The sequence below is a fragment of the Daldinia caldariorum genome, assembly GCF_022478825.1.
Source record: "Daldinia caldariorum strain CBS 122874 unplaced genomic scaffold F4812scaffold_17, whole genome shotgun sequence".
NCBI lineage: Eukaryota > Fungi > Ascomycota > Sordariomycetes > Xylariales > Hypoxylaceae > Daldinia > Daldinia caldariorum.
The window spans coordinates 691845-717246 of NW_025953053.1; the positions used below are offsets into that span (position 1 = coordinate 691845).

Consider the following 25402-nt stretch of genomic DNA (forward strand, 5'->3'; position numbering starts at 1 on the left):
CTCGACCGAGGAAAAAATGTCATTCATGCCCAGGTAGTAGACCATTCTTGCCTTTTTTTCTTCTTTCTCATGCCCCGGTCCCATGTTTTTTTTGAGCCCCTTTTTCATAACCGTTCATAATCAAGCTTTCGTTTCCCATGATCCACATCATGTCCGTGTCCTATCTTTGACCTCTTTATGAAGCAGCCGACGCGCCTACACGGGTCTTCGGCCCGCTGCGGCCAGCGCGTTTCTTGGTGCTCTTCTTCTGAGCCGTGTTGCCCTCGATGAACTTGATGAGGTCATCGATGCTTCGAGCATCTGGCTTATCCGACTTGGGTTGGTTCAAGGCTGTGGGTTGCGCCGTGGCGCCGGCACCACCGCCGAGCGCGACGTTACGAGCAGGGAAACGTATTCCGGCCCGCAGACGTCTCGCTTGGGCATCCTTGTCCCTCTTCGCAATTGCGACAGCGTTCTGCGTTAGCTGTTCCAACCAAGTCTCGGCCTCCTTCGTATTGTTGTTCTCCGGTCCGAGCTGCTGTAAGAAGATGTTGTAGCAGTCACGCATCTTGCCAAGAGCAGCCTTGGATTCATTGTCTAAAGCGAGTGCCTGCGCAAGCTGGAACAGGAGACTAGCAGCCGGGAGAGACTGCTTGCCCATCACGCGCTCGCAGACAGCAAGAGCTTGCTCGAACCAGATGCGGGATTCGTGGTATGCTTGCATATGCTGAAGCATAACTGCCGCGTTGTTTAGAGTTGTGATCGAATCCGGATGGTCAGGGCCGTAGATGATCTTCCATAGGTCAAGCGCGTGCTTAACGTATGCAAGAGCCGTCTTGCTGTCTCCAGACCCGTGTACGTAAAGACCGAGGTTTAGGTAGTAGAGCAACGTCTCTGCAGAGTCGACACCGATAGTGCGCTCCGATACGACGACAGCCTTCTTTGCTAGGTCGACAGCAGCTTCTTTCTCCTCGAGCTGGTAGTAGATCTGGGCAAGACTGGAGTATGCCCGCGCAACTTCGGGGTGAAGGATTCCGTAGATTTGTTCGTGGAGAGTCAGACTTTCCAATAACAATTCCTGGCCAATCTTCCTGTTATTTTGCATGATCGAATGACGGCCACCTTCCAAAGCCTCTTCGGAAATAGCACTCTTGGGTGCAGAATCCTTAATAATGGGGACGACATTGACAATATCATCCGCAGTAAAGGTTGTTGGCGTGCTGGTAGAAGAGGCAACGGATGCCGGAGATCCATCCCTTGTCTTCTTCTTTTTCTTCTTGCTGTCATTCTTGGTGGTCTCGCCGCTCGCGTGACCGTTGACGCCATTTGTAGCGGGTGTAGCAACGCTAGGCTCGTTGGTGAATTTGAAGTCCTTTACTTGTAGTTGAAGACCGAGCTTCAAGGATACGTCACGGAGGAGCTGCAGGTGCTTGATCTGGTTGTACCATTCAGGGTCCAACGTGAACTTGAATCGACGAATTGCCTGCACTTCAATCTCCTTTCGAAGACTCTCCGGGGTAAGATCCGCAAATGCAAGATCAGCTTCCGGGTAAAGCGCCTTCAGAGACTCGTCTATCTCAGCGATAGGCTTGCTGTTGAAGCCGAATCCGAGAAGACAGTTGAGAAGATGCGCAATAGCAGCCGAAGTAAGAGGGATTGGCAGATATCGCAGGTACTTGTTCGCAACGTGCTTGAATGCTCTCGATATTATCTCCTGTGAAGCCAGGTCTCGAAGGCGCGAGAGTCTGGGGCCTTCGCAGAGGGACACAATCTTGCCCAGGTATCGCATGTTAATACCACGCTTGTGCATCATCTTGGCCAGGGACAGGCCATCCATGGGGAAAGGCAGATCCGCAGCCTTGATATCGTTGACGAACTCGGGAATTGCCGACTCGCGTAGGTATTTGCAGGCGTTTCGAACATCTTCTTCGTCAGCAGCCATTTCTTCCTTTTCAGCGTCAGTCTGCGGAACCTGTCCACTGTAGACATCTGGGTTCAGTGCGAAGTAGAAGTCGGAGGCGTCGATGCGATCCTCAGGCTCCGTTGTAGCGTCATCGCTGGACTCCTTTGGCTTGTCTTCCCCTGCGCTCTTCTCCTCGGTATCCTCAGTCTTTTCTGTCTCATTCGCCTTCTCTTCGGCCTTCTCTTCGGCCTTGTCTTCTGTAGACGAGTTTTCTTCCTTGCTAGATTTCTCATCCTTAGACTTGTCCTGGGACTTCTGCTTTAAGCGCGCGAGCTCCTTGTTGACCCACTCAGTCCATTTCTGATTTCGGAGCAGTTCTACAAGTTCTGGTCGCAAGACTGTCATGCGATGAGGATACTCAAGCTCGTTCTTCTCTCCCTCGGTGCTGCTATTCTCTTCGAGCCATAGAACATCTAGGGGTGTAATGCGGTATAGGTCAAGGACGTATTTACGACCGTCCGTTCCCATTAATCCCTTGGTTTCGACACTGGCTTCTAGATCGAATCGCTTGCCGTCCTTATCCCAGACAGGATGCTTCTTGACTTTCAGAGCCTTTGACAGCTTCTCGAATGTTGGCGCAAACCGTTCGTCGGCCGCAACAACCTCCTTGCCCTCTACAGCTCCGTATTCGATGGAGTTCTCACCAGGTTCTCGTTGCTTGAAAATTCCAGGAACAACGGTCTGACCAACAATTCTCTTTCCAAGGTAGTCAACTACTACAGTAGCCGGGCTGTACAATCCGTCAATGTCAAGTTGGTTGACTATACGCACACCGTTGACATCCTTTCCTGTCGCAACTCTGGCAGCATCGTCGCCACCCTCGGAAGTAAAGGTGCCCACACCGTCAGCTCCAAACGAGAAGAACACGTTGTTGTAGACGAATATCTGGGCATCCCGACCTTCCGTCGGGTTAAGAGGAGTGACTTCGCCACGAGCGACCAGAATGGCGCCTCGGGCAGCAGCGTCGGAATAGTCAGCGAAAAGCTTGGAGATGAATCGCTCTCGGAAGACCCGATCTTGGACCGTCTCTTTTGGCAATTCGCGCGCCGACTGGAATTCCTCGTTCCAATCTCGCAGGGTATCAGTGTTATCAACACCAGAGATGAGGTATCCCTCCTGAGTCCTTGTGATATCCGCGCTGTGAGCGCATAGAGGAGAGGACTGCGAAGGAACTAGCCACGGTGCCGCAGGGATGGCATTGGTCATCTGGTATGTGGCAAGAGGGTCCTTGCGGTTGTTGTACTGCAATAGCTTCTCGAAAGACTCCGAGAAGGAGGGGGAGATCTGAGTTAGGAGCGTTAATAGCGAGTGCGCAGAATGTCCTTTAGGAGCAGGACGGGGGAAGGGGTCGAATTTGCTATTCGACGACTTGTTCACGTAGAACCCGCCAACGTGCGAAGTGATCTGGTACTGCTCTCCTTCGTTCGTGGTGACGAGTAGGTACAGCAAGTGGCCCTTCTGCCTAAGGTGGTAGGGAGGAGGGTTCCACGGCGACAGAGCAATCGACTTCACTGTCTTAGGGGCGGGCTCTTCCTCTTTCGGTATGAGAGTTGAAGGCTTCGCAGGAGCTTCGAAGTCGTAGGCACTAGCTTGGACATTGTCGGTGTCCTGTGCACCAGTGGTAACAGAATCGAAGAGGGAGATTCCGGGCAGGATGCCTTGTAGTGTGTCGGTCCGGTCCCCGGCAGCACCCACTAGATCACGAATTCGGATGACATGTATTCTAGCCTCCTTTTCGGTATATGGGTCTTCTACCAAGCGGATCTCTGCTTCCGGACCGAGTCCCTTCACGTCGGAAATTTGCACAAAGTCATTTATGCGCTCGCCGGCATGCTCGAGGTGAAAACACGAGTATTGGAAAGCAGAAGGCAGCTCGATAATAGACTGTCGTAGCTCATGAACTTGCTCTTGAGGCGAAACCTGCACCAATTTTTAATTAGCCACGACCGGTCATGGAATCTACGTATAGTAGACGGGAATATCTGCTAACCATCACATGGATTTTGCTCGGCTCGCGAGGTAGATGGATGGTAAGAGGATACAGCGCTATACATGTATTATTAGCATGATCATGTCAATTTTACCTTGGGCGATAAGGAAGTTTTTAGCCATACCATCCGCTGCTTCCTCTGCATCCTCTTCAGCCGTCTGATCATTGGTGTCAACATTAGCCTTTTCAGTTTGACTTTGACCGTTTAGGGTTTCGGCTTCCTGGGCGGAAGGTTGAGCTGCACGAGACTTAAGATTAACTTGTATTCCGAGCGCATAGATGTTAAAGCGTATAAATATAGACCTAGGTATAGACCTAGGCAGGTATATAGGTATATATATATAATAAAGGGCTTTCACCTACCGGCGACCTCTGGCTTCTCAGACATTGTGGGCCAACTGGGACAGAATTATAAGAGGGGTTTGGAGGGGTCGTTGAAAGATTTTGTGGTGCAAATCTATAATATCCTCTCTTTACTTGTACAAGAATAGCAAACGAGATCCCACGCACAGCTTGGAAAATCTGGCGTGGAAACTGTAAAAGTTATTAATGAACAAGATTTGAGAAATATTATACAGATTCAATAAAGGAACGGCAAACTCAATTGAAAATATACGAGGGAGAGGGGCCGTGAATGTGAACTATGTTGTTGAAGAAGAGGGTAAAAATAATCTCTGGAGCATTATTGCAGCTAAGCAAAGCAACTTTTTTTTTTTTTTTTTTTTCTAGATTTCAATTTTTTTTTCTTGGACGGTTTCAAAAAACCCCGGCTGTTCCCGGCAAGTCGGAGCTGCGGCGATACACAGTGGTTTAGGTCACTTGGGACTGTCCCGTCCGCCCTAATCATGATGCCTCTAGCACGTAACACTACATAAAAGGGGTGCTACGGGTAACTACCTCCGATTTGATTGGCTCAGATTTGCATCTCAGGGGACTAAAAAGCCCGCACGTTGGAACTGCATACTTCTATGTGAATGTAGTAGTTATGTGCCTGTTTTTTTTTTCTGTACGGTTTACCCATTTTACTATTCTTATTTTATTACCTATTCTTCACATTATTTTTGTATGTATAACTTGCCTTTGTCTCACCTATCTTCAAGTAAACATTTTCTATTTTATCCATCTTAGATATGGATTGAGTGAGTTACTGAATAATAGAGGAATATTCCGGTTTTCTCAAAATCACTTGTATAAGAATTATGGTGTTTAATTCTATTTCCAGAGATACGCCGTGTGCCGTACGCCATGCGCCAAAATGCGTTGTGGGAAAAATAAAGTGGATATGTTTCCTAATTAGGAAATCAAGTAAACAAATCAAATGTTTGGTTACTGTTTGGTTAGAACAACTGCACGTCTTTCATCCTTATTGGACAATACACATTGGCATTCTTCATTTCTAGTCTTTCTACGCGATAGCCATAGTCACTTTTAATAGTCTTATCTTTGAAGCAAGGACCTTTTTTTTGGAACCGTATTTCTATGAATTAAGTATCACGATAGTATCGTCCCCTTAGCCCAGCCTAGGCTTTTTGTGTTTTGACGACGACAACCTCCCCGGAGCTTGGAATTGCTGCTAGCTTCTTATCGCTACCGATGAATCTGAACTAACTAGCATCATTCAACAAAGCATCCATAACATAATTCAGCATCCATACTTATACTTGCTTAGTAATATTTCTATAGTTTTCCTCCTCCATGTCACTCAACGAGTTCAAGGTCCCGGATAAACCAAGACCCAGGTCAGACAAATCGGGAGAGACATCATCACAGCCCTGGACCGCGGCGCGTTGCCAACGCTTGCTCCGGCCGTTGCTCTCGCGGATCGCTTCCCTGAGGAAAGACGCTGCAACATCGCAACTAAGCGCTAGGGACGATGAGCTTGAGCAGAAAGGAAGGGTTGCTGCGGCTGAGCAGCAGCCAAATGCTAATTGCGAGTGGTTAAGACCGCGCAAGAGGGTCCGCCTTACATACTCTCAGAGGCGACCTACCAATCAGGATGGGCAATCTATGCTCAGCAAGGACCCAAAGGGAACGAGTACGACCAAAAACATTCAACGGGGCGAGGGGAGAACTATAATTCCCGGCGAGATAGTACCGGCTACTCCCGTATTGAGACGGGCACGGGGCTATGTTGTTCCATCTCCTTCTGCAGCGTCCGGGCAATCCAAGCGGGAGCAGGCTGAACAGCCCGCAGTAGGTTGCAGACGGGATCAGTATAAGGACCTTGAGAAACGTCTCGCAAGCTTACGGGCCCAGTCAACTTCGAACAAGCACAATGACCTAGAGTCGATTTATAAAAGCCTGAAAGCGCTTTTAAAAGCAACGCGACATACGACTAGCCGGGGACGAGGGCCGCGCTCATTCCTCGATATGTGCTTACGAAAAGTGCCCTCGTATATTGAGGAGCTCGAGGCCTGGGAAAGGAAAGAAGCCGAGCAGAGCGGGAGTATATCTACACTGGACGACGTCGACACTTCTGCGGAGATATATAATTACCTGGAATCGATTGGAACAAACCAGATCCGTGGATGGAAACACCTCAGGATAGTGGTTCGAGCAGATGGGATTAATGCGGTGAAGCAAGGCGTTTTGGAGGGGCTATTCGGTGATGACTTCTCGCAACTACTCATTGATCTATGTATCCGAATTGGTGCGTTGTCAGAGGCCGAAGAGCTCGTCGCGGCGTTATCCGATCGCCAGTACCCCTCGCCGACTGCGGCAGGTAGTTCCTTTGCTGAACTTGGATGCTTCCGGCCCCTCTTGATACTCTGGAATTTTTCTAATAAGCATGGTCATACTTCATTTCTGCTCCGGCACTACTCGCTGTTGCTATCTAACGGCAGTCTCCCCAAAGATTGGCTTGCGACGCAGGAGTTTGAGCGTGTGTGGGCATTAGCTGCTCGGCACTTGTCCGTGGTGGAGGCAGCTGACGACGCCGTGGCATTCATGAACTATTCCGTTTCGTTGCTGTGTCGTCGAAGACGAACCCTTGCAGGCGGAAACGACGCAACTCGTTCTGAAAAAGAAATTCACGTGGCCAATAAACAGACACTGATTAGTGCTTTAACAATGCTAGCCGCGATGAGCTCTTTAGGCGAAATAGAACTCCATACCGCAAATGTTTCAGAAGCTGAGATTGCAAAGATAGGCTTCATTGGTAATAGGCTTCGACATATCCTCAGGTCATGTATAGCCGACTTAGAGCTGTCAAAGTCCACACGGTCTGGTCTAGGGAATGACTTGCTGCATCTCGCCTACTACATTTCGTCGAGCGATGCCCGAGCCGACAACGACATCAGTTCTCGCCTCAAATTCAGTATTGAACAAGCATGGCGACAACACGCGGGTGATAATTCCGCAAGAAGCAACCGCATGAGACATCACCTTACCGATATATCTTCATTTATGTCGTCAGTAGCTCGTAGCTGTGGTAGAGGACTGAATTTGGCGTCTCATAATTGTTTAGACATGCTATTTGGACAGCTCACGGACCTCGGGCTCGACCAGGAAATCTTGGATAGCATGAAGGGGATAGCTGCTTTTTCGCTTGCGCAGCAGACCAATAACATAAAAGATTTTATCTACGCAGAAAAACTAGCCTGCAATCAGCATTCGGGCGCAGGGGACGGCGCTCGTACGCGACCTCTCTTTTCGGGTTACCGGTGGGAGGAAACTATAGGCGAGTGGGTTACAGTCAGCCCTAGACGTCTACCCCCGGCCAGAACAAGGCAGCTTCGATCGTCGTCCAGGTCAGATAGAGGTCGCGTAATAGATGGTGGCGAGCAGAGAGCCACTCAGCCCGGGGTGTCCATATATGGTGAAGCAGAGAGTGTCCCAGGTCTGGAAATAGAGGGGACAGTGCCTAAGACCCCCGGCGCCGAACACGTCAACACCAGAAAACGTGCGCACTCTTGTTCCCAGGGTGACAAGCCACAAGCGGCTACGGGACCACGCCGAAGCAAAAGCTTCGTCGTTCTACAGGCTGCCAAGCCGGCCCATTCGTCACTGGATGACGAGCTCGGCTCCGACAAAGAAAACAGTAACTGTGTTATTCGTAAGAAACCAAGAAGGAGCATTGACAAAAAGACCTTGCTTGGCAGCAAATTGCGATCCAGCCTGGGGGGTTTAGATAGCATTGGTATTCCCGGGGGCGATTGTAGTGATGACGAACTTTGCATGTGAGAGTCGCTAGCTGCAGGGCTAGGTATGAAATGTATTTTATAGAGCACGAGATGACATCGTTTTCCCAGCATAAGGCCACTTGGTCGGTTTTTATTTTCTTTTGAAAATCTCTCTTCGGACACCATGGGATTCGGGATTGAGGAGAATAAAGGATTTTGACAGCTGAGCGCAGGTTATGGCATTTTCAACGTGAGCTGCGCCGCTGGATGGCGTTCGGATAGACAGGATAGAAATACTAATGATATCGATATGCACATAATTTATAAATAAATTCTTTTCGATATAGTATGTAGATGTTTCGATAGGCACAGACTGTCGGCGCCGAGCGGCAATGCTGTTCAGATCAGATATTGACGCCACGCACTGCTGGGGGGAATAAACCCATGCGATAATCCTTTAGAGATTTAGTGATGAGCTTAACTTAGTAGTAATACGCTAATACAGCGTGTGATGGATGCAACGTTGAAACTTGAAACGGCTGAATTGGGCAACTCGTATCAACTTGACAACCTGGACAACCGTAGGTACCTGGATTCTGCTATATCTTCATGCAGAAGATTCCATTTCCATATATCATACATCTTCCCAGCAGAAGGTTTCGTATACCTAGCAAGTGCGGACATCGCGTGGGTACCGGTAGGTATTTAAAGCTCAGCCTGCGATTTCTAGGTATGATCTTCATGATGCCATTGACTGTATATAGTAATAACTATGATCCTATAGATATAAATGGTATCTGGTATTGCCGACGAGCATATAGGATGATGAATGAGTAAACGTTCCTTCGGCACGATATTTCCTAGATGAATATGTTAGTTGAAGACTTTTAGGAGATAAGCATGTATTTGACATGGTAAAGTATGATTATCGCATAAACATTCCGAGGCTCATTATGTATCCGATTGTGTCAAGTTTGAAGTAGTTGTGGGCCTGGAAATGTGACTCGGTAGTATTATTCGAATCGAGACACAACCTCCTATCATCACGGTCGGAGCCAGAGCCTTTTGGTGTGAACTAGGTTGTAAGCAGCTTAATAGAGCATTGCTTTGGTTCATATTCTATAGGTACCTAAGGTATCACCTTTTCCCCACTAAACCGAGATGACGCAAGCACCTTATTGCTAAAGAAACGAGATGAGACTGAAGACCACTGGTTGCTATTTTACCACCGTTTTATATTTCGTATGGAGGTATTTATGCAGTGAAATTACCTAGGTAGGTACCCGGTAGTCGTTGTCAAAGGAAGAGTTTTGTTTTATATGTACGTAATCTAGATAATATACGCCATACGCCACAGTCAACCGTTTGAATTGCATATTAGCCGAGTTGAAATTGTTAAAAATCGGGAATGTTTTTTTTTTTTTTTTTTTTGGCTGTGCTACCACTGGTATGTAGCCGCCTTGGCCGTTTTTGTGTTCCAACTAAGGGCAAGCACCAGGCCGTCATGAATCGTTATTGGGTGGTATGATCAGTCAGACCCCTGTCTTTCCAAATGTGCGCTGGCTCTGTTTCAGAATTGCTCTGTCGATCATGATGCCCCCCCACGGTAAGGCGGAATCAAGATTAGATAATAAACGGGTAAAACTGCAAAATTTGCAATAAAGGCCATCTGTGCTTCATAACTTGAAGCATCAACAAGAACCAGTGACTGGATACATATGTACTTAATAGTCAGTTTCATTAATATATAATACAGATCAGATATAAGAGGACCAAACGGCTGGATCGCGGGATGAAGTAGAGCAGGGATTCGGTTTTTATCAGGGCTTACCGGGGCTTGGTAATCCCTGCTCGATCGACTTGAACCTTCGGCCAATCCTGCTGTGTTTTTCTTCTGTGTACCTTACATTGGTGGCACTTTATCGGCTCATCCCCACATTTACCAAGGAAAGACTTGCTGATATTAGATAATCTAGACCCACTGACCTAGTCGAAGTACTTTATGCGGACAAGTGTGCTGTTAGGTACTCAGAATCTTGTGGGAAAAAAATTTGAATGTTTCAACAAGGTGTGCATTGCTGCACCATTATTTAACAAACAGATAAGGGTTGAGTCTAGTGGAGATTGGACCAAAGGAAAAAAAAAAGAGAATGCCATGATGTTTAAACAAACAATTGTTTAAAATAAGATGAACTTTATTTTGACTTTCCATTCAATCGGCGAATTAGGCATCTGAAGTTATAAGGTGTGATACCTAAGCTGAACAAATTGTTCATCGGTGAAAGAATTTAGAATTTAGCATGGCCAAGATGCCAAGGTGGAAGGTACCTGCATGAGAGTACCTTCTATGTACATATTTGTGTATGTGTACCTAAATACTGATTGGAGGGAGAAGTCCAACCTGATCTTTTGCTCTTTCCCCATAGCCCCAGTCTTGATTTCCACAGTGGATTTTCCAAGGGACAGACACGATGATTGGCACATGGTAGAAGGGCGACCGGCATTAGGTAGTCCATTACATGTCGACGTAATCGACGCATGTAACGCCACAAAGCGGGTACTCCGTTAATACATAGGTCAATACATAGTACGTATCTGAATACACAAACCCTGTCCGGTTCCAGTTCTTACCTTCAATCTTAACTCGCCTCCTTATTTCTTCCTCATTCATATATTTCATGCAAATGGGCACTAGGTATTCTCTGGGTCTCCCTCCACCTTGTAGCCTCAATCCTTCTGGTCCTTTCTTCCCAGACCTGGACTGTATCCAAAGTTTCCGTTCTTCAACCGAGTTTGGGCCAGTGTAACGTCGTCCTACCTTCGTTCGTTCGTTCGTTCGTTTATACCACGATAGAAGCCCTTACCCTTGCCAGCCTTTGGCAGGCATTCTTCTGGGTCACATCCTTTGAGGTTCTCTGTCGATTGATTTCCGCGTCTGGGGCCGAGTCCCAACATAAACACACCCATTTAAGTATCCGTCTTCCCGCCCGACCCCTTGGCAAACGGGATAGATTAGGTCTAGTAATCAATCTTGATTATAGCTTTGAAGACGACTTCAACCGCCTTCAACGAAACACCCTAGACAGCAGGCTGTTACTACCTTTCGTTCATTCCTCCTTAGGCTATTCAAGTTGACCTTGTTTGACCGTTTACCATTCATACCATTTACGTTACCCCAACTTGGTCTCATAACCAACCTCTTGAGACTATATTCAACATTCCTTGAACTTACCGATGACAACTTCTTGAACTGAGGTTTTTCACTTCGATCCAATTTCTAAACTTCGATTAGTTTAGCTGGTATAAAAACACCTATAACGACAACAGCAAGAACAATAAAAACAATCACGCCATTCTCATCATGGCTGGAGGAGAAGGAAATGCAGAAGCTGGAGAAGGGCAGGCGGCGGGATGGACGCCAGCGATGGAGAATGAATCTCTGTCAAACTACTTACTAATTGTTTGCGCCGCTCTCTCCTTGGGTCTTATAATATGGCGCATCGCAACAGCACTGCAAAAGTATATCCGGACCGTTGCCAGTTTCACGAATGACACGCAGCGATACTTTGCACGCCCGTCGACAAAAGTTGCGTGGATCAAGAAGAATCTCCTATACGCCCCGATGTTCCGAAAGCGACACAACCGTGAGTTTCAGCTGAGCAGCGCCATCAATGTTGGTACTCTTCCCACTCGGTTTCAATTCATCTTCCTGTTGGGATACTTCGCGACCAACGTCGCTTTCTGTGTCATCCACATTCCCTTCGCCGAAAGCTATACGGATGCCTGCAAGCAGCTGAGAAACCGAAGTGGAACCTTGGCTACTGCCAACATGATTCCTCTATTTCTCATGGCTGGCAGGAACAACCCTCTAATCCCTCTACTCGGCATGTCGTTTGACACTTTCAACTTGATGCATCGTTGGTTTGGCCGTATCGTAGCGTTGGAAGCTGTGTGCCACACCTTCGCTTTCTGGGCTGCATCAGCGGCAGGTGGTAGCTGGGCAAAGGCACTGAATACCACCGTTACAGTACCGTTCCTATTATACGGTTTCCTTGTAAGTTCTACGCCTTCTCATTCTAAGCCAATGCTTTCCTCTAACATTGCCTAGGCCGTTATTGCCTTTGTGGCGATATTCATCCAAGCCTCCAGCATCGCTAGACACGCGTACTACGAATGTTTCAAGATTTTGCACATCGGTCTCGCCGCGCTTGCGGTTGCCGGTCTTTGGTATCACCTTAACTTGAAGCATCTCTCGGCGATCAAATGGTTGATTCCAGTCATTCCTCTCTGGGCTGGTGACAGGTTCATCCGTTTTATGCGTCTCGTCTACCATAACTTCGGCCGGGGAGGTACAAAGACACTCGTAGAGGCACTTCCTGGCAATGCCGTTCGTCTAACTGTGACGATGGCCCGACCTTGGACATTCAAGCCTGGTCAACACGCATATCTGTACATGCCAAGTATCAGCTTCTGGCAATCCCATCCATTCTCCTTAGCATGGAGCGAGGAGGCTGAAGAGTTGAGCTCGGATAAGTTGGCTATGAACCGACAAGACGTGCTCGCTATGCACAAGACCACAATGTCTTTCATTATCCGAGGACGTTCGGGAATGACAAATACGTTATACCAAAGGGCTGCAGCACAGCCTGAGGGCCGCCTTATGACAACGTGCTTAGTCGAAGGTCCATATGGTGGCGAGCACATGATGCACTCTTATGGTACAGTGATGCTCTTTGCCGGTGGCGTAGGTATTACTCACGCTGTCCCTCATGTCCGCGACTTAGTCGCAGGTTTCGCAAATGGCACGGTAGCGACGCGAAAAGTTGTGTTGGTATGGATCATTCAGAGCCCCGAACATCTCGAATGGATCCGGCCGTGGATGACGGAGATTCTAGCTATGGATAGACGGCGCGAGGTGCTTCGCATCATGCTATTCGTCAGTAGGCCACGCTCGACGAAGGAAATTCACAGCCCTTCGTCAACAGTGCAGATGTTCCCTGGCAGGCCTAATATCGAGACTCTGATCGGAATGGAGGCAGAGCAACAAGTGGGGACAATGGGCGTGACGGTCTGCGGTCCTGGTGCCCTCAGTGATGAAGTCAGACAAGCGATTCGACGCAAGCAATATAACTCGTCGATCGACTTCATCGAGGAAGCCTTCTCGTGGTAGACTCCGTTGGAGTCTTATCACTACCATTCGGGTTGGGTAAGATTTAAGTAGACCGAGTGGAGAGGGCACCCAGACTTATTCTTGTACTTGTACGATTGCTCTGTTCGGTTGCGCATATTCGCTGCTTTTTGTTTTCTTCCCTAGGGCCGCCCTCACAGATTCTTGTAAATACTTTCTTTGATAGATACGTCGGCCTGAGGCCAACTGGTGGCTATGAGCCAGGTAGATGAAGAATATATGATTTGTGGAACCGAGGCTCATTGTAATGTGTGGTCTGTAACAGTAGTGACTACGATTATATATGTATGACAACTGAACAGGGTCATACATCGGCAGGAGAAACCATTTCCAGCATATGCCTAATATACAAATCAGGATAAATATGAGAGTCAAAAATAAGTGTAAATTGCTTGTTATTAATGTTATGAATTCAGTTGAGGATGTTTCTTGAATCGAGACAATAAAAAAAAAGGAGAGAGAAAGAACAGGTGAACATTATAGATCAAGGGTGCAGAATAATGAGGTATTGTACTGTGTACCCCATACCAACTAAGGATGATGCTTAGGTTAGGTACCTATCTTCTAACATACACTGGAGATGGGGTAGGAGGTACCTAACACGAAATTCATGCTTAGCTTGGGTACCACACCCAGCGGGGTAAGAGGGATTGTACAATACAGTAAGGTTTACCTTTCTGAGATAAGCAATAACCCCACCCCCAGCTGTGCTGTTGGTGTGTACTATGTAATGTAGCTTTCGGCAATGGAACCCCCACCAAGGACCCTATCACACCTGCAATCGCGTGAAACCTTCCCGTCTAAATTTAACATAAAACCACTTTGGTCTTCTTTTGGGTTTTAATTCTTCCACTTTACATCGGTTACCTACCACAACATCCTTTACGAGCAAATAAGAAGGAAACGAACCAATAAAATCTCGGGCTTTTACGGCTTCATACTGTCTCTCCCTCACTCGGACACAGACGGACACAGACGGCCGCTCGTATTCCCACCACCATATTCTACGTCTACGTCTACATCGTGCCCATCGTCGACCTTCAGCCTCGCGATACTTTCTCTCTCTCTCTATTTGATAGATCCCGTCTACGCGAAATATATATAAAAAAACATAACCGGAATACGACTCGTTGTTATCGGATATACCTACCTAATCTAGTAGAAAGCTATTAGGTACGACACCTAAAATAGATACCTGAACGACACGGAAACGCCGCGGTCGGGCCCGGAATACATATATATCAGCCGCGATGGGTCTTGCGTACAACACGTATCTTGATAGCAACAGGATATATGGCTGCAAGAACTGCAAAGCCCATCTTGCTAACCACGAGGAGATCATAAGTCGGGTATGTTACTCTTCTTCTTTTCGCCTTTATCTTTCTCGTTTCTCCTTCTACCCGACTCGAGTCCTATCCTGTCCTGTCCTGTCCTGTCCTGTCACAATGAAACCTACCTGATATTCCCCCGAACAACCCGATATCCTCCTCCTCCTCTTCAGCTCCCTCCTCGCCGAGTTGAGTAACCGGCCCATATATATACATACATACATACATTATATATATACCTACGCATACGAAGCAGCAGCACATTTTCCTCGAAACACTTACTAACCCGGGGGCCATGTTGTCGGCCGCCTCTTGAGTGCAGAACTTCCGCGGGCAGCACGGCAAGGCATACCTGTTCAATACCGTGGTCAACGTCGACGCCGGGGAACCCTCGGAGCGCAGCATGACGACGGGCCGCCACATCGTGCGCGACATCTCGTGCCGCCAGTGCAAGGAGACTGTCGGCTGGAAATACGACCGCGCATACGAGTCCAGCGAGAAGTACAAGGAGGGCAAGTTCATCCTCGAGGCCGAGCTCCTGTGCAATGTCAGCTAGACGAAATTAGGCGACCCCCCTCCCCTCTCTTGCCTACCCGGTCGATACGGTCCGAATAACACTTCGACTACCCGAGGTAGCGAGTTGGTGGAAAGGAGGGATGGGGAGTAAGTAGTACGTGGGTGGTGAGTGAGTGGTATAGACGAGCAGAAGACGCCCGGTGAAAGCAGCTCATGCGGAATAGAAAGATATGGCATGGAAGGGGTTCTTTTATTTTTATTTTATACGAGACGGAACGCAACGCAACAAGACACGACATGACACGACACGACACAGGTTTTTTTTATAGCATAGAGTATGCATTAGCTGGGCGTTTTTTATGGATTGATTCATATTATTTTTCTCTTTTGGTTATCGTGGGTGGAGTCTGGTCTACTTGGTGCTTGGTGCTTCCGGACAGGTAATTAGTTGGAGGCGCCTCTCACGAACTCAGAATGCGCAGACACGTGTGAGAGTTGTCTCCATCTCTCTGTCTCCTGGGTCCGGATGTTCCCCCCCTCCTAGACTACGTTACGAAGCTTCCTTGATGAGGTGTTATACAGCGTTGATAGAATAAATCGTTACTTGTTCTCACGCCTTAGAATGACGAGGTCTTGTCCCTATGGAAGAGAATTGAGGCATATCAAATGTTTATGTGATGAATGTAGTATTATAAAACACTCCCAGAGGGCCTAACGATGCCACCTAAATCCTAATTTATAAGAAAAACTGTATCAAACATACTGGATCCCGCTGAACTAAACCGAAGTAACCCCCCAAACCAAAGTACGCATTATAAATAGAAAGATAGCCCGCGAATACAGGTACCAATATCAATGAAAACGCCATCCCAATGCAAGAAACAATATGAGATATGTATAACACCTCCCCAAACCCCAAGCAGTCACTGTTCAGAATCCGCTAGAGTGCCTAATCAGGCCCAGCCCCATTCGCGTTCCGAGACGGTGTATACCTGTCTAGGTAACCATAGCATTCTGTCTTCCCTTCTTTCTTAGGCAATCTTTAGCTCTACTTTGTTTTATTTTAGTTGTGCTCGATGGGTTCTTCGGGGAGCAGCTCCTCCACCTCCTCGTCCGGCTCGAGGAACTTGAAGGGCGGGCGCACGACGCCGTTGAACAGGAAAGTGAAATAGACCAGGAGGACGAATCCCGCGACTTGCAACCACTTGAACGCTTCCCACCCGAGGCTGAGAGAGACCATCCAGATAAAGAGGGTTCGGCAGCTATCGATAGTAGACCGTGCGGTGGCACTCACGCTGCGAGTGACGGAGAGACCGAAGAAATTATAACCACTAGCAACGCGGTTAGCACTCTTGTAATTGATGAAAATAAAAATAATGAAGAGCTCGACTTACCCAATAGAGATCATAGTTAGTATACTAGACACCCACACGGCTCTATACTCGGTCATCTGTCGGAAACCTTCGACCATATCGAACATTCCGTAACGGCCGGCGTCGGATCTTCCAATGGTAAGGTGCAGCACCAGCATGGAGATCAGAGTAAAAGCAAGGCCAAACAGACCCTCCCAACCGACGACCTCGATGGGATCGATCTTAGAGCGCTCCAGCATCCACTCCTCGAGAACGAATTGCGTGGCGGTAAAGAGCTGGGCGAAGGCGATGAGAAGGACACCCAGCGCGGCGCGGAGGCCCTCGTCGTTGGCGACATCCCGCGCAGCTTGGAGCACGGCGTGGGTCGTTGCCGCTTTGGTGTCGGGCCAAATAACGCCCGCAAGTCCGACAAGCGCAATACCAACCATGACACCGATGAGGGAGACCCATTGGAACAGATGCAGCTTGCGATGCAGGAAAAACACGCTGAACAAGCCCACGAATAGCACCAGGGCGCCACGGGTCATTTGGTAGATCGACGCAGCCACCATGAACAGGCCCGCGTTCACGAGCGTCGTGCCGAGGATATCGCACACGGCGGGCAACGCGAGGAGCAAGATACCGAAGCCCTTCAGAGGCCCATCGACTACGCCGACGTTGTTCTTAACCGGGGGGCTAGGGAGGATAAGCGTTTGTTCGGAGTTAATGCTAGCAGCGTCGTCGTCGTCGACTTCGTTGTCCCCCCTAGGGATCGCCTGGTATCCGTTGGCCGCGGGGGTCCTCCTGCTCGCGTAACGCTGGTAGATGAGCCTTAACCCAACAATAAGCCAGCATCCGACTTCTCCTATGAACATCTGCGCGGTCTGGAGCACGGGCTGCTCGAACGACTGTCGCTTCTTGGGGTCCGGATCGTCGCAGTTCCGAACGCATTGGTTGTCCTGCACACGTGCACAAGTTCCGCGCGGTTAGCAAATCCATAAGTAATCGATGGGTTCGTCGTGGGGCGCGGCTAAAGTTGATTGTTGTTCTTGTTGTTGAAAAACTTACCTGGTACTTGGTGAAAAGCGTGTTGCAGACTCCCGTAAGCAACATCATGCCCACCAGGATCGGGATAAGGGCTTTTGACGCCATGATGGGCTCGTGATTATCGCTTCCGAGGCGTGATCTTGTGCCAGCAAGAGAATAGGGGTGATAATGGTGATGATGGTGATGATGATGATACAATTGAGCAGCAGGCGTGGCCCGTGGGTAAATCGTAGGTAAACCTACACCTACCTATAATGGACTAACGGGAACGATAAGAAAAAAAAAACAATGAGATGCGATCTAGATGTGATTGGAAGCAGCCTTGATGGGCTGCGGCAAATAATGCGAAAGCTCCTCGGAGTTGGCGACAAGGAACGAACGACGTGAGAGCCTTGATGTTGTAAGTGTGAGAAGTAAGGGCCGCTCGCGCGGTTGAACTGATAACGTTTATTGCACTTGTCTTGGGTGTCTTAGGTAATTCCATACCTCCTTAGCCGGGTCGCCGAATGCGCTGATGGGATTAGGTACCTTAGGTACTTTAGGTACATACTTCTCGTGTACCTAGAATACGTACAATTACCATGTACCCAGACAGCCAGAATAGGTACCCTGCATAGGTAATGCAAGAGCTGGAACCAGACACTGCCCCCGCATTGGTCAGCCGATTAGCCTTATCATATCAACTTCAGCTCTGATTGGCTTAGCTATCAGGTTCTGGGTCCATATCACTACGGAATTTCCCTGCTTTGGAGCCGGCAGGTGTTCACGCGAATGGACCCCATGGACCCCATGGACCCCATGGACCCCGTGGACCCCGTGGACACTCAACTCACTTTGCCATCGTTTCTATTCATCCACTCAAATCGTGTTAGCCTCAAATGCTACTACACCTGCTATGTGTGTCTCGGAATAGTGTACACTAATACATATCCTCATACCCTTAGGAGATCACTCTTCCTAAGAGCTTTACATTTCAACTTCAACATATCTTGATACAGAAATATACAGTAGGTACCTCTTAAGACCACAATATCGTGGTCTTGTACGATTGGTTGCAAAAAGCAGAATGCTTGCAAATATAGTTACTTGCGTTGTGCAACGCCAGATGGTTTATTCTTTTCAGAAAGTATGTGCCAATAAAAACACCAAGTCCGCTGTCTATAAAAACCTGCTAGAAACGCCATGACTTGTTCAATTGCAGAATGCTTGTCTTTCATTATCCGTCACGAGACTAGATTGCTCGGCTTTTCCAAATCGTTGCTCTTGCTTCTTCTTCTTCGCCTTCTCTTTCCCCTCCTCGGGATTCTTGTCGCCAAGGTTGTTGTAGTGAGGAATGCCCAGCTCCTTATCGCGAGCTAGGCGCTCCATGTCCCTCTTAGTTAGAGGAACCCCTTCAATCGCCTTAACGTGCTTTCCTTCAACTCCCATCATAATGCCTGCAACAGCGGAGACTATGCATGCAAGGCAGACGAATAAACCAGTCGACCAACTAGGTCGGTCGTAACGATTCAGGCCCCACATGAATCCCGACAGAACGCATTGCAGAAATGTATTGGCAACGTTGAAGTAGATGATGAAATCCAATTTCCACATCTTGGTCGGGGGCGCCCGAATGCCTGTCGGCGGTGCGTCTGATATAGTCTCTGGGGGATGCGGAATGCTATCAGCGTTGCAATTGGCAAAGGATTCCTCAATATTCTTGGGTCCAAGAGCTGCGGGGAGTTGTTCAGAGCCAGGAAGGCGGAACCAACCGCGATGGACGCCCGCTAACCTTCGTAGAGCCTGGCGATCGCCCAGAAGGCGATATCGCAACAGGAAGTACAGATCACGAAAGCGCCATGGTGCCAAACCAAAACCTGTCACGCAGAATAACGCGTTCAGGATCTGCGAGTCCGTCTCGATCCATATGCGGCGCGGTGAGTCGATATGATCGCAGTCAAATTCGCCATTCACCCAACACATCTCCGGTGCGGCGTTGCATAGTAGGAGGAACAGCATGCCGCCCCAAGCTACGACGTTAAGGGAGTAGATTGTAAGGAAGAAACCGAATCCAGTGTTGTAGAACTCCCAAAATGAAACCAAGCCCATTCGTATCTGTTCCTTGATGGGGTATTTCGGCGGGAAGTGGTATCCATTGGCGTACTCTTGCGCCTGGACGCTCACACCGGCGACGCTTGATGCAATTGTACTGCCCACCGCCCCTTGCCCCTGGGCCGACATGATTGGCGCGCGTTGACTTAGGGATTCATTTGTTGGGTTCGTCGTTGTCGAAATTATCGTGAACTGATCGCCAGCGTCTTCTTGTCCATCTTTAGATATTCTGGATGAATCTGGTCGCATCTTCAGGAGATGCCTCTGGTTGTTCCAGAAACCGACGATTTACACGGCTTGGGTTTTCGAACGCGAGCTACCTAATGGAGGACGGTGTTGTTAAGGTCGGTTCGGTAATGTAAGGTGTAAGGCTGTAATTAGGTAGACATAAATCGGCCGTTTTCGAAATGCAAGTACAATTAGGTACGACTGCGCGAAGGAGTCCAAATGAAGGACCGAAAAATGACTTGCACGGTCTTATTGATTCGTTTTGTTTTTTTTTTGTGGTATCGGGCTCGGCGTAATTATATTAAAGCAAAAGGTTCGAGAGATCGAAGAACGATTAGAATAAAATATGTTTGGAAGCAAAGAAATCGTCAAAGGTAACACAGCAGGGTTCCGTGTTAGGTACACTTTAAGGAGTACGAAGTACGAATAAATGTACGAATAATAGGTAATTTTGGCGGGCAGGCTAGGCAGGGGCAAGTACGGCGCTAGTATGACTTAGGTTTTAGCAGTTTCCTTGGCGCTAACAATGGAAGATGTTGAATGGGCTCCTTGTCCCCCTCTATCTATCTAAAGTGCTGGCAGCTAAACAGGTAGACGCATTACCTAACACCATCTAATCAAAGATGGGAGAATGCGTACCATTTGATCCTGCAAAAATAGGCGAATGATTTTTATAGCCATACATAGTGTTATATACGTGCACAGATAATTCAGTCTCAGTAAATATTAAGAGGGGACCTGAGTTGCATGCTATTAGACGTATGTAGTACCTAGACGTATACCAGGTACCTAATGTACGAAGTACAAGATCATGCATTTTCAATGACACATGTCACGGCCCCGGGGGTGTTTAAAAGGTCTAGATTTCGTCTAGATTTCTCCACCTCCGCCCCCAAACCGAAGATTTCTTAGATCTGCGCCTCAAAAGCCGCATAACCATGTGCCTGGGCAGGCTGGGTTCCCCTTCCACAACTGCCACCTTAGCATAACCCGACTACGTACGCAAGAGCGAAATTCGGATATGACCCTCGTCGAGACATTGAGACGTAACCACAACATTATATTGCCGGCATTTATTCAAGACCATATCCATCAGCGCGTTGAGACTTTTCTTGGAGGACAAATAAATAGGAGCGAAATTATGCGTGATCCCATGTGATGTCATCCAATTGCCGTTCAGATATCATTTAGGGGTCGGAGAATGCCGTTGATATACCGCCACAGACTGACGCAGAATACGCGTATTCAAGATTTTTTGGACGCTTCAGTTGCGTTTTACAGTAATTTGGCAGATGTTAAGATGCAGCGTAAGATTTGATGTTATTATTAAACCGTACATAGGTCTTAAAAGCTTAAAAAATAAGTTACTTCCTCAACCTTGCCAATACTGGTATGTCTAGGTAGATACAATACCTAAACCGAACGATCAGGTACCTAAGGTAATTAGGTACATTATACAGGTACCTACTATGTAGGTTAAAACATTAGGTAATAATGATGTGCAATGCAATTGCCGCTTTACACCGCCTTTATACTCTCAGCTCCTCCCTACAGTTTGCTAAGAAGGGTCCTCGATTTTTTATGAGGTTTTCTATGCGATTAACTGCTTACATAAATTTTCGACTACAACAATACATCCTTTCCTTTTTTTTTACCATGGCAGAGAAATCTTATGTTGAACACCTCGCGGAATCGGTGTTTGACAATCTTCGATATCAGCACGATTGGACTGAGTTGCAAATTTTAACTCATTCCCCAGTGGATAACTCACCTCTGCCTCGGCCTCTGATCTCTGGATTGCCTCCTCGTCGGCTCTATTTACATCCCGATGATCAGATTGAAATACTCAAAACTCATCCGAACCCCGAAGACCGTATTCCGGAGACTCCTATAATCGAATGGGTCTTACCAGTTCATCTGGCCGAAAAATGGACGCTCAAGGCATTTGCAAGCGTTTTTGATTCCATGCCGCCTGAAACCTCAGCTGGTCCGGCTCGTGCTAAGAGAGTGCTACTTGCTACAGTACATAACGATTCTACCGTTGTTTACTATTTCATGCACGATGGCATTGTCAAACCTCGCCAGAATTAGTCTCAGGAAAACGGTCTCCTTTCGCCGGAGAGTATCATGGCTCTGGTCTGTCTTGCGGTCATGGCTTGAAAATAACCTTCTGCACTTGCATCTTATCGAACAGATCATAGCCGGAGACGGCCATGGAAAGGGGCATGATTTTCTCAAACATAAACCTGCCCGAGATTAATCAATGCCATATCAGATATTGGTCGATAAAGGGATTCATGACAAAGAGTTTACTTACCCGAATTTATGTTGGTTCTTGACCAGGACGCTGAGTGCATCGGTGAAGATTGAGCGGACTGGGCATCGTCCCATCTGTAGCCTTACATTTTTGCTACGTCGCGTTAGTTGAGGGAAAATCCAGGTGTGGGCTAAGATATTACGTACTTATACCCTTCAGTACCACTAAAGGGAATCTAAGCTAGTTGTTAGCTGGGAGTACATGAGCAGATACACCTTGAGGGCCAGCTTACCTCGGAATTGTGGACGCCTATACTGCTTATGAAACCGAAGGGTCTTATAACGTCGAACGCAGTTCTCAAGGCGGGGCTCAGGCCAACTACTTCAACAACTGCATCTGCACCTCGGCCATCTGTGACTTCTTTGATTCGAGCAATCATAGCTGATCTATCCTTCACAAAGTTGAGGGGCTCTGCGCCCAAACTCCTGGCGATTTCGAGACGGCTGTCAACGCTATCGATGGCGAAGAGGTGTTTAGGCTTATATTCCAGCGCTGAGATTATGGCACATAACCCTACCGGTCCGCAGCCGATAACCACCACTGTGGCTTCAGAAGGATCTTGTGAGCCAAGACTATTAAAAGCGTTCCTGGCGCCGAAGAATCCAGTGGGGAATATATCTGCCATGAGCACCAGCGCATTGTCGTCAATCTCAGACGGTGCCTTCACGACTGTACCGTCTGCAAGGGGTACACGCACAAAATCTGCTTGAGCACCATCCAGTTTTTCCGAGCCAAATAGTAAGACATGGTCACACCGAGACGAATACCCGTTTTTGCAGTAGAAACAATTCATGCTACATAGTACATTAGTGAGCTATTACAACTGCATAGGGAATGCAACCGGGCTTACCAGGATACTGTGAAAGGAGATACCACCTTATCTCCAACCTTGACGGATTTAACATCTTTCCCTGCCGCCACAACAGTGCCGGCGAACTCGTGGCCCATGATAAACCCCGTGCCTGAGGGCTCGTGGCCTCTGAACGCATGAAGCTCACTAAGGATATAAATAATTAGTTAATCACTTAAGGGAAGAAACCAGGGTCTACCTATAGTACGCACGATCCACAAAGGGCCGTTGCATCGACTTTGACTATGATGTCTCCATCGTCCTGTACTTTGCGTATTATTCTATGTCAGCGGTGCTACTAGCACTATAGCAAAGGGAGCAGAGGGTTTTGATTCACTTTTGGGGACCGGCCGTTGCTGGAGCGAAACCTTGTACGGGCCATCGAACACGACAGCATTCATCGTGAGCGGCAAATCCATGATAATATACCTGAACCGTTGAGATTCTCGATACCGACGTCAGTCCGACCGTATAGCCTCCGTTTAGGACGGATATTTCTTTTTCAACTTGATACTAATTATGTTGTTTTGATATAGCCGTTGTATTCATCGGTTTACTTCCGACACTCCAATGTCACCAGTTCACTATTTTTTTTTCTTTTCTTCCAGAGAGTGCGGGGATTGCACTATTTCAAGTGGGGTAAATCTTAGTTGAATACCTTCACGAACACTGTTTCTGCTCTAATTCCAAGTTCTAACTTCCAACTCGGTGTTTTGAGTTTGAGTTAAAATCCCAAGCAAAAATTAACCGAAAACATACCGAACTATACCGAAGACAGGTAACTATTATGATCTAGAGATTCTTCGAGGGCTTTTCAGCTTCTGCTTATTTCTACGTGTTGTCTATAAACGATTTCCTAAAGCTGATGTACTTAGTAAATCGACGAGAAGTCAAGACCCAGTGTATTCAAGTAGAGATTGACACCGTCTCGCACTACAGATTACACAATCGTTTTTTAAAGCCCATCCATCCTCTTATAATGCAATAAGCTGTTCATAACCGCGCGGCTTATGTCAACCAATGTAAAAGAAGCTGGGAACACCCGAATAGCAGTCCCGATGAGTACATAGTATCACGATCGTGTGCGCAAAACACTATACCAAGATCTAGTTGCGATGACTTATTATGTACACGTGAGTGCGCAGTCGGTCGCTCTAATCCACGCTTAAGTGGACGAAAGGGCCCCAGGAATATGAACACCTACTATTAGAGATATGACGGCGTTCCTGCGGTGCGATATAACGCTGCCAACAAAGGTCTCCACGTGTAAGTAGACGATGCGTCTGGGATGTTTGAGGCGTGTTATCATCATCATCACCATCCACCACGTCTACGTTATCTCGTCTCAAGTCGTCTATCCAAAACAGTGTGGCGCCTTGCGCTCTGGTTTTACGTGCTACTCAACCAGCTGCTCAATTGCTCATAAACTGCCGGAGTTGTCTCCTCTAAAGGCTTAGGCTAGACAAGACGCCGAGCGCTAGGCTCCGAAGAAAACTCGTATCATATTAGAACTCTACTCTCCTATCACTTATGCACTGTGGGTACGATTTTCGCGGGGCGCCACTATGGTGCAGAATGGTCAAGCCGCTGATTATGGAGTCGGAAAGAGGCATGTAACCTACCTACCTACCTAAGGTACATATATCCCTATCCGCTCGCTGGCGTGGGTATCAGGGTATGTAGTTAACCAGTCCAAGTGGTTGGTTGGCCTGAGAGTTATACAAAAGGTTTGGTCCTACCCTTTCGTGTTAATTTAATTGGGCATATGGGAGACATGTGTCAGTTAGGTGCGGCTCATAGGAGGCTCAGCGAGGTGGCCTGCAATGCAGGTCAACCGAAGCGGCTGAATGATGGTTTCAGGGAATCTGAAGCAAGGCTCTTCCATGCCGCTCCCGACGACAGAGGGCGTACAAGGGAAGCTACAGGTATGATGAATAGTCCTTTTAGATTAGCTATGCGATGTGACGATGGCGGTTTGTTTTTTTTTAGAGACATGACCCGAAGCAACCAATCGCGACGCCCCAGTGTTAACGAGGCGTCATCTCGTACGCTGAGCCGCCTGTCTGGTCGGACACCGCCTCACTGGTTGCGCGTACGACTCTACATTCGCTATACATGTTACCTATGTCTACCTACCTACCTAGGTAGGCATGCAGATGCATCTTTTCGATTTTATAGGCCAACTATCACACGCACTATGGCGTTGTTGGTCTTGGAGTAAGTCATGATGGGAGGAAGGTTTTTAAATGGAGCATTATTTTTTTTTAATGCAAACTGCCAGGAGGCATGCGTAAAAGGGTGGTTTTGGGGTCCGCAGAGCTCTGCACCGGCAACGTTACCCATTGACGGCAATGGATCACCACATGAATCAATCAATCAGCCAGCCGCGGACGGCGTGGGAAAAATAAAATAAAATAGCTCTTTTTTTCTGG

At 47.8% G+C, this 25402-nt stretch overlaps 8 protein-coding genes across 8 annotated transcripts; 4 read left to right on the plus strand and 4 right to left on the minus strand.

Moving 5' to 3' along the window:
- Window positions 1-135: 135 nt before the first annotated feature.
- On the minus strand, window positions 136-4426 carry F4812DRAFT_148157 (clustered mitochondria-domain-containing protein). Its single transcript, XM_047929692.1, has 4 exons — window positions 4296-4426; window positions 4057-4170; window positions 3933-3988; window positions 136-3862 (listed from the first exon to the last, which is right to left on the minus strand). The coding sequence occupies exons 1-4, from the start codon at window positions 4318-4320 to the stop codon at window positions 176-178; spliced, it is 3882 nt and encodes a 1293-aa protein (XP_047787332.1). The 5' UTR covers window positions 4321-4426; the 3' UTR covers window positions 136-175.
- A 774-nt stretch (window positions 4427-5200) lies between these two features.
- Window positions 5201-8370, plus strand: F4812DRAFT_441326 (uncharacterized protein). Its single transcript, XM_047935229.1, has one exon. It carries the CDS (start codon window positions 5628-5630, stop codon window positions 8112-8114), a length of 2487 nt encoding a protein of 828 aa, XP_047787333.1. The 5' UTR covers window positions 5201-5627; the 3' UTR covers window positions 8115-8370.
- A 2648-nt stretch (window positions 8371-11018) lies between these two features.
- Window positions 11019-13261, plus strand: F4812DRAFT_148184 (FAD-binding domain-containing protein). The gene is made up of 2 exons (XM_047929693.1): window positions 11019-12107; window positions 12162-13261. Exons 1-2 carry the CDS (start codon window positions 11415-11417, stop codon window positions 13221-13223), a joined length of 1755 nt encoding a protein of 584 aa, XP_047787334.1. The 5' UTR covers window positions 11019-11414; the 3' UTR covers window positions 13224-13261.
- A 741-nt stretch (window positions 13262-14002) lies between these two features.
- Window positions 14003-15834, plus strand: F4812DRAFT_441333 (yippee). Its single transcript, XM_047935230.1, has 2 exons — window positions 14003-14590; window positions 14892-15834. The coding sequence occupies exons 1-2, from the start codon at window positions 14492-14494 to the stop codon at window positions 15123-15125; spliced, it is 333 nt and encodes a 110-aa protein (XP_047787335.1). The 5' UTR covers window positions 14003-14491; the 3' UTR covers window positions 15126-15834.
- F4812DRAFT_441335 (uncharacterized protein) lies at window positions 15755-17914 on the minus strand. Its single transcript, XM_047935231.1, has 3 exons — window positions 17506-17914; window positions 16480-17396; window positions 15755-16416 (listed from the first exon to the last, which is right to left on the minus strand). The coding sequence occupies exons 1-3, from the start codon at window positions 17587-17589 to the stop codon at window positions 16149-16151; spliced, it is 1269 nt and encodes a 422-aa protein (XP_047787336.1). The 5' UTR covers window positions 17590-17914; the 3' UTR covers window positions 15755-16148.
- Window positions 17915-18282: 368 nt separating this feature from the next.
- F4812DRAFT_441336 (uncharacterized protein) lies at window positions 18283-20333 on the minus strand. The gene has a single exon (XM_047935232.1). The coding sequence runs from the start codon at window positions 19822-19824 to the stop codon at window positions 18676-18678; it is 1149 nt and encodes a 382-aa protein (XP_047787337.1). The 5' UTR covers window positions 19825-20333; the 3' UTR covers window positions 18283-18675.
- A 1126-nt stretch (window positions 20334-21459) lies between these two features.
- F4812DRAFT_462343 (tRNA-splicing endonuclease subunit Sen15) lies at window positions 21460-21894 on the plus strand (the record flags this gene model as incomplete). Its single annotated transcript, XM_047938026.1, has 1 exon — window positions 21460-21894. One exon carries the CDS (start codon window positions 21460-21462, stop codon window positions 21892-21894), a length of 435 nt encoding a protein of 144 aa, XP_047787338.1.
- A 58-nt stretch (window positions 21895-21952) lies between these two features.
- Window positions 21953-23389, minus strand: F4812DRAFT_462344 (GroES-like protein; the record flags this gene model as incomplete). The annotated part of the gene is made up of 7 exons (XM_047938027.1): window positions 21953-22049; window positions 22121-22213; window positions 22267-22295; window positions 22353-22914; window positions 22971-23117; window positions 23183-23237; window positions 23308-23389. The coding sequence occupies 7 exons, from the start codon at window positions 23387-23389 to the stop codon at window positions 21953-21955; spliced, it is 1065 nt and encodes a 354-aa protein (XP_047787339.1).
- Between the last annotated feature and the right edge of the window lie 2013 nt (window positions 23390-25402).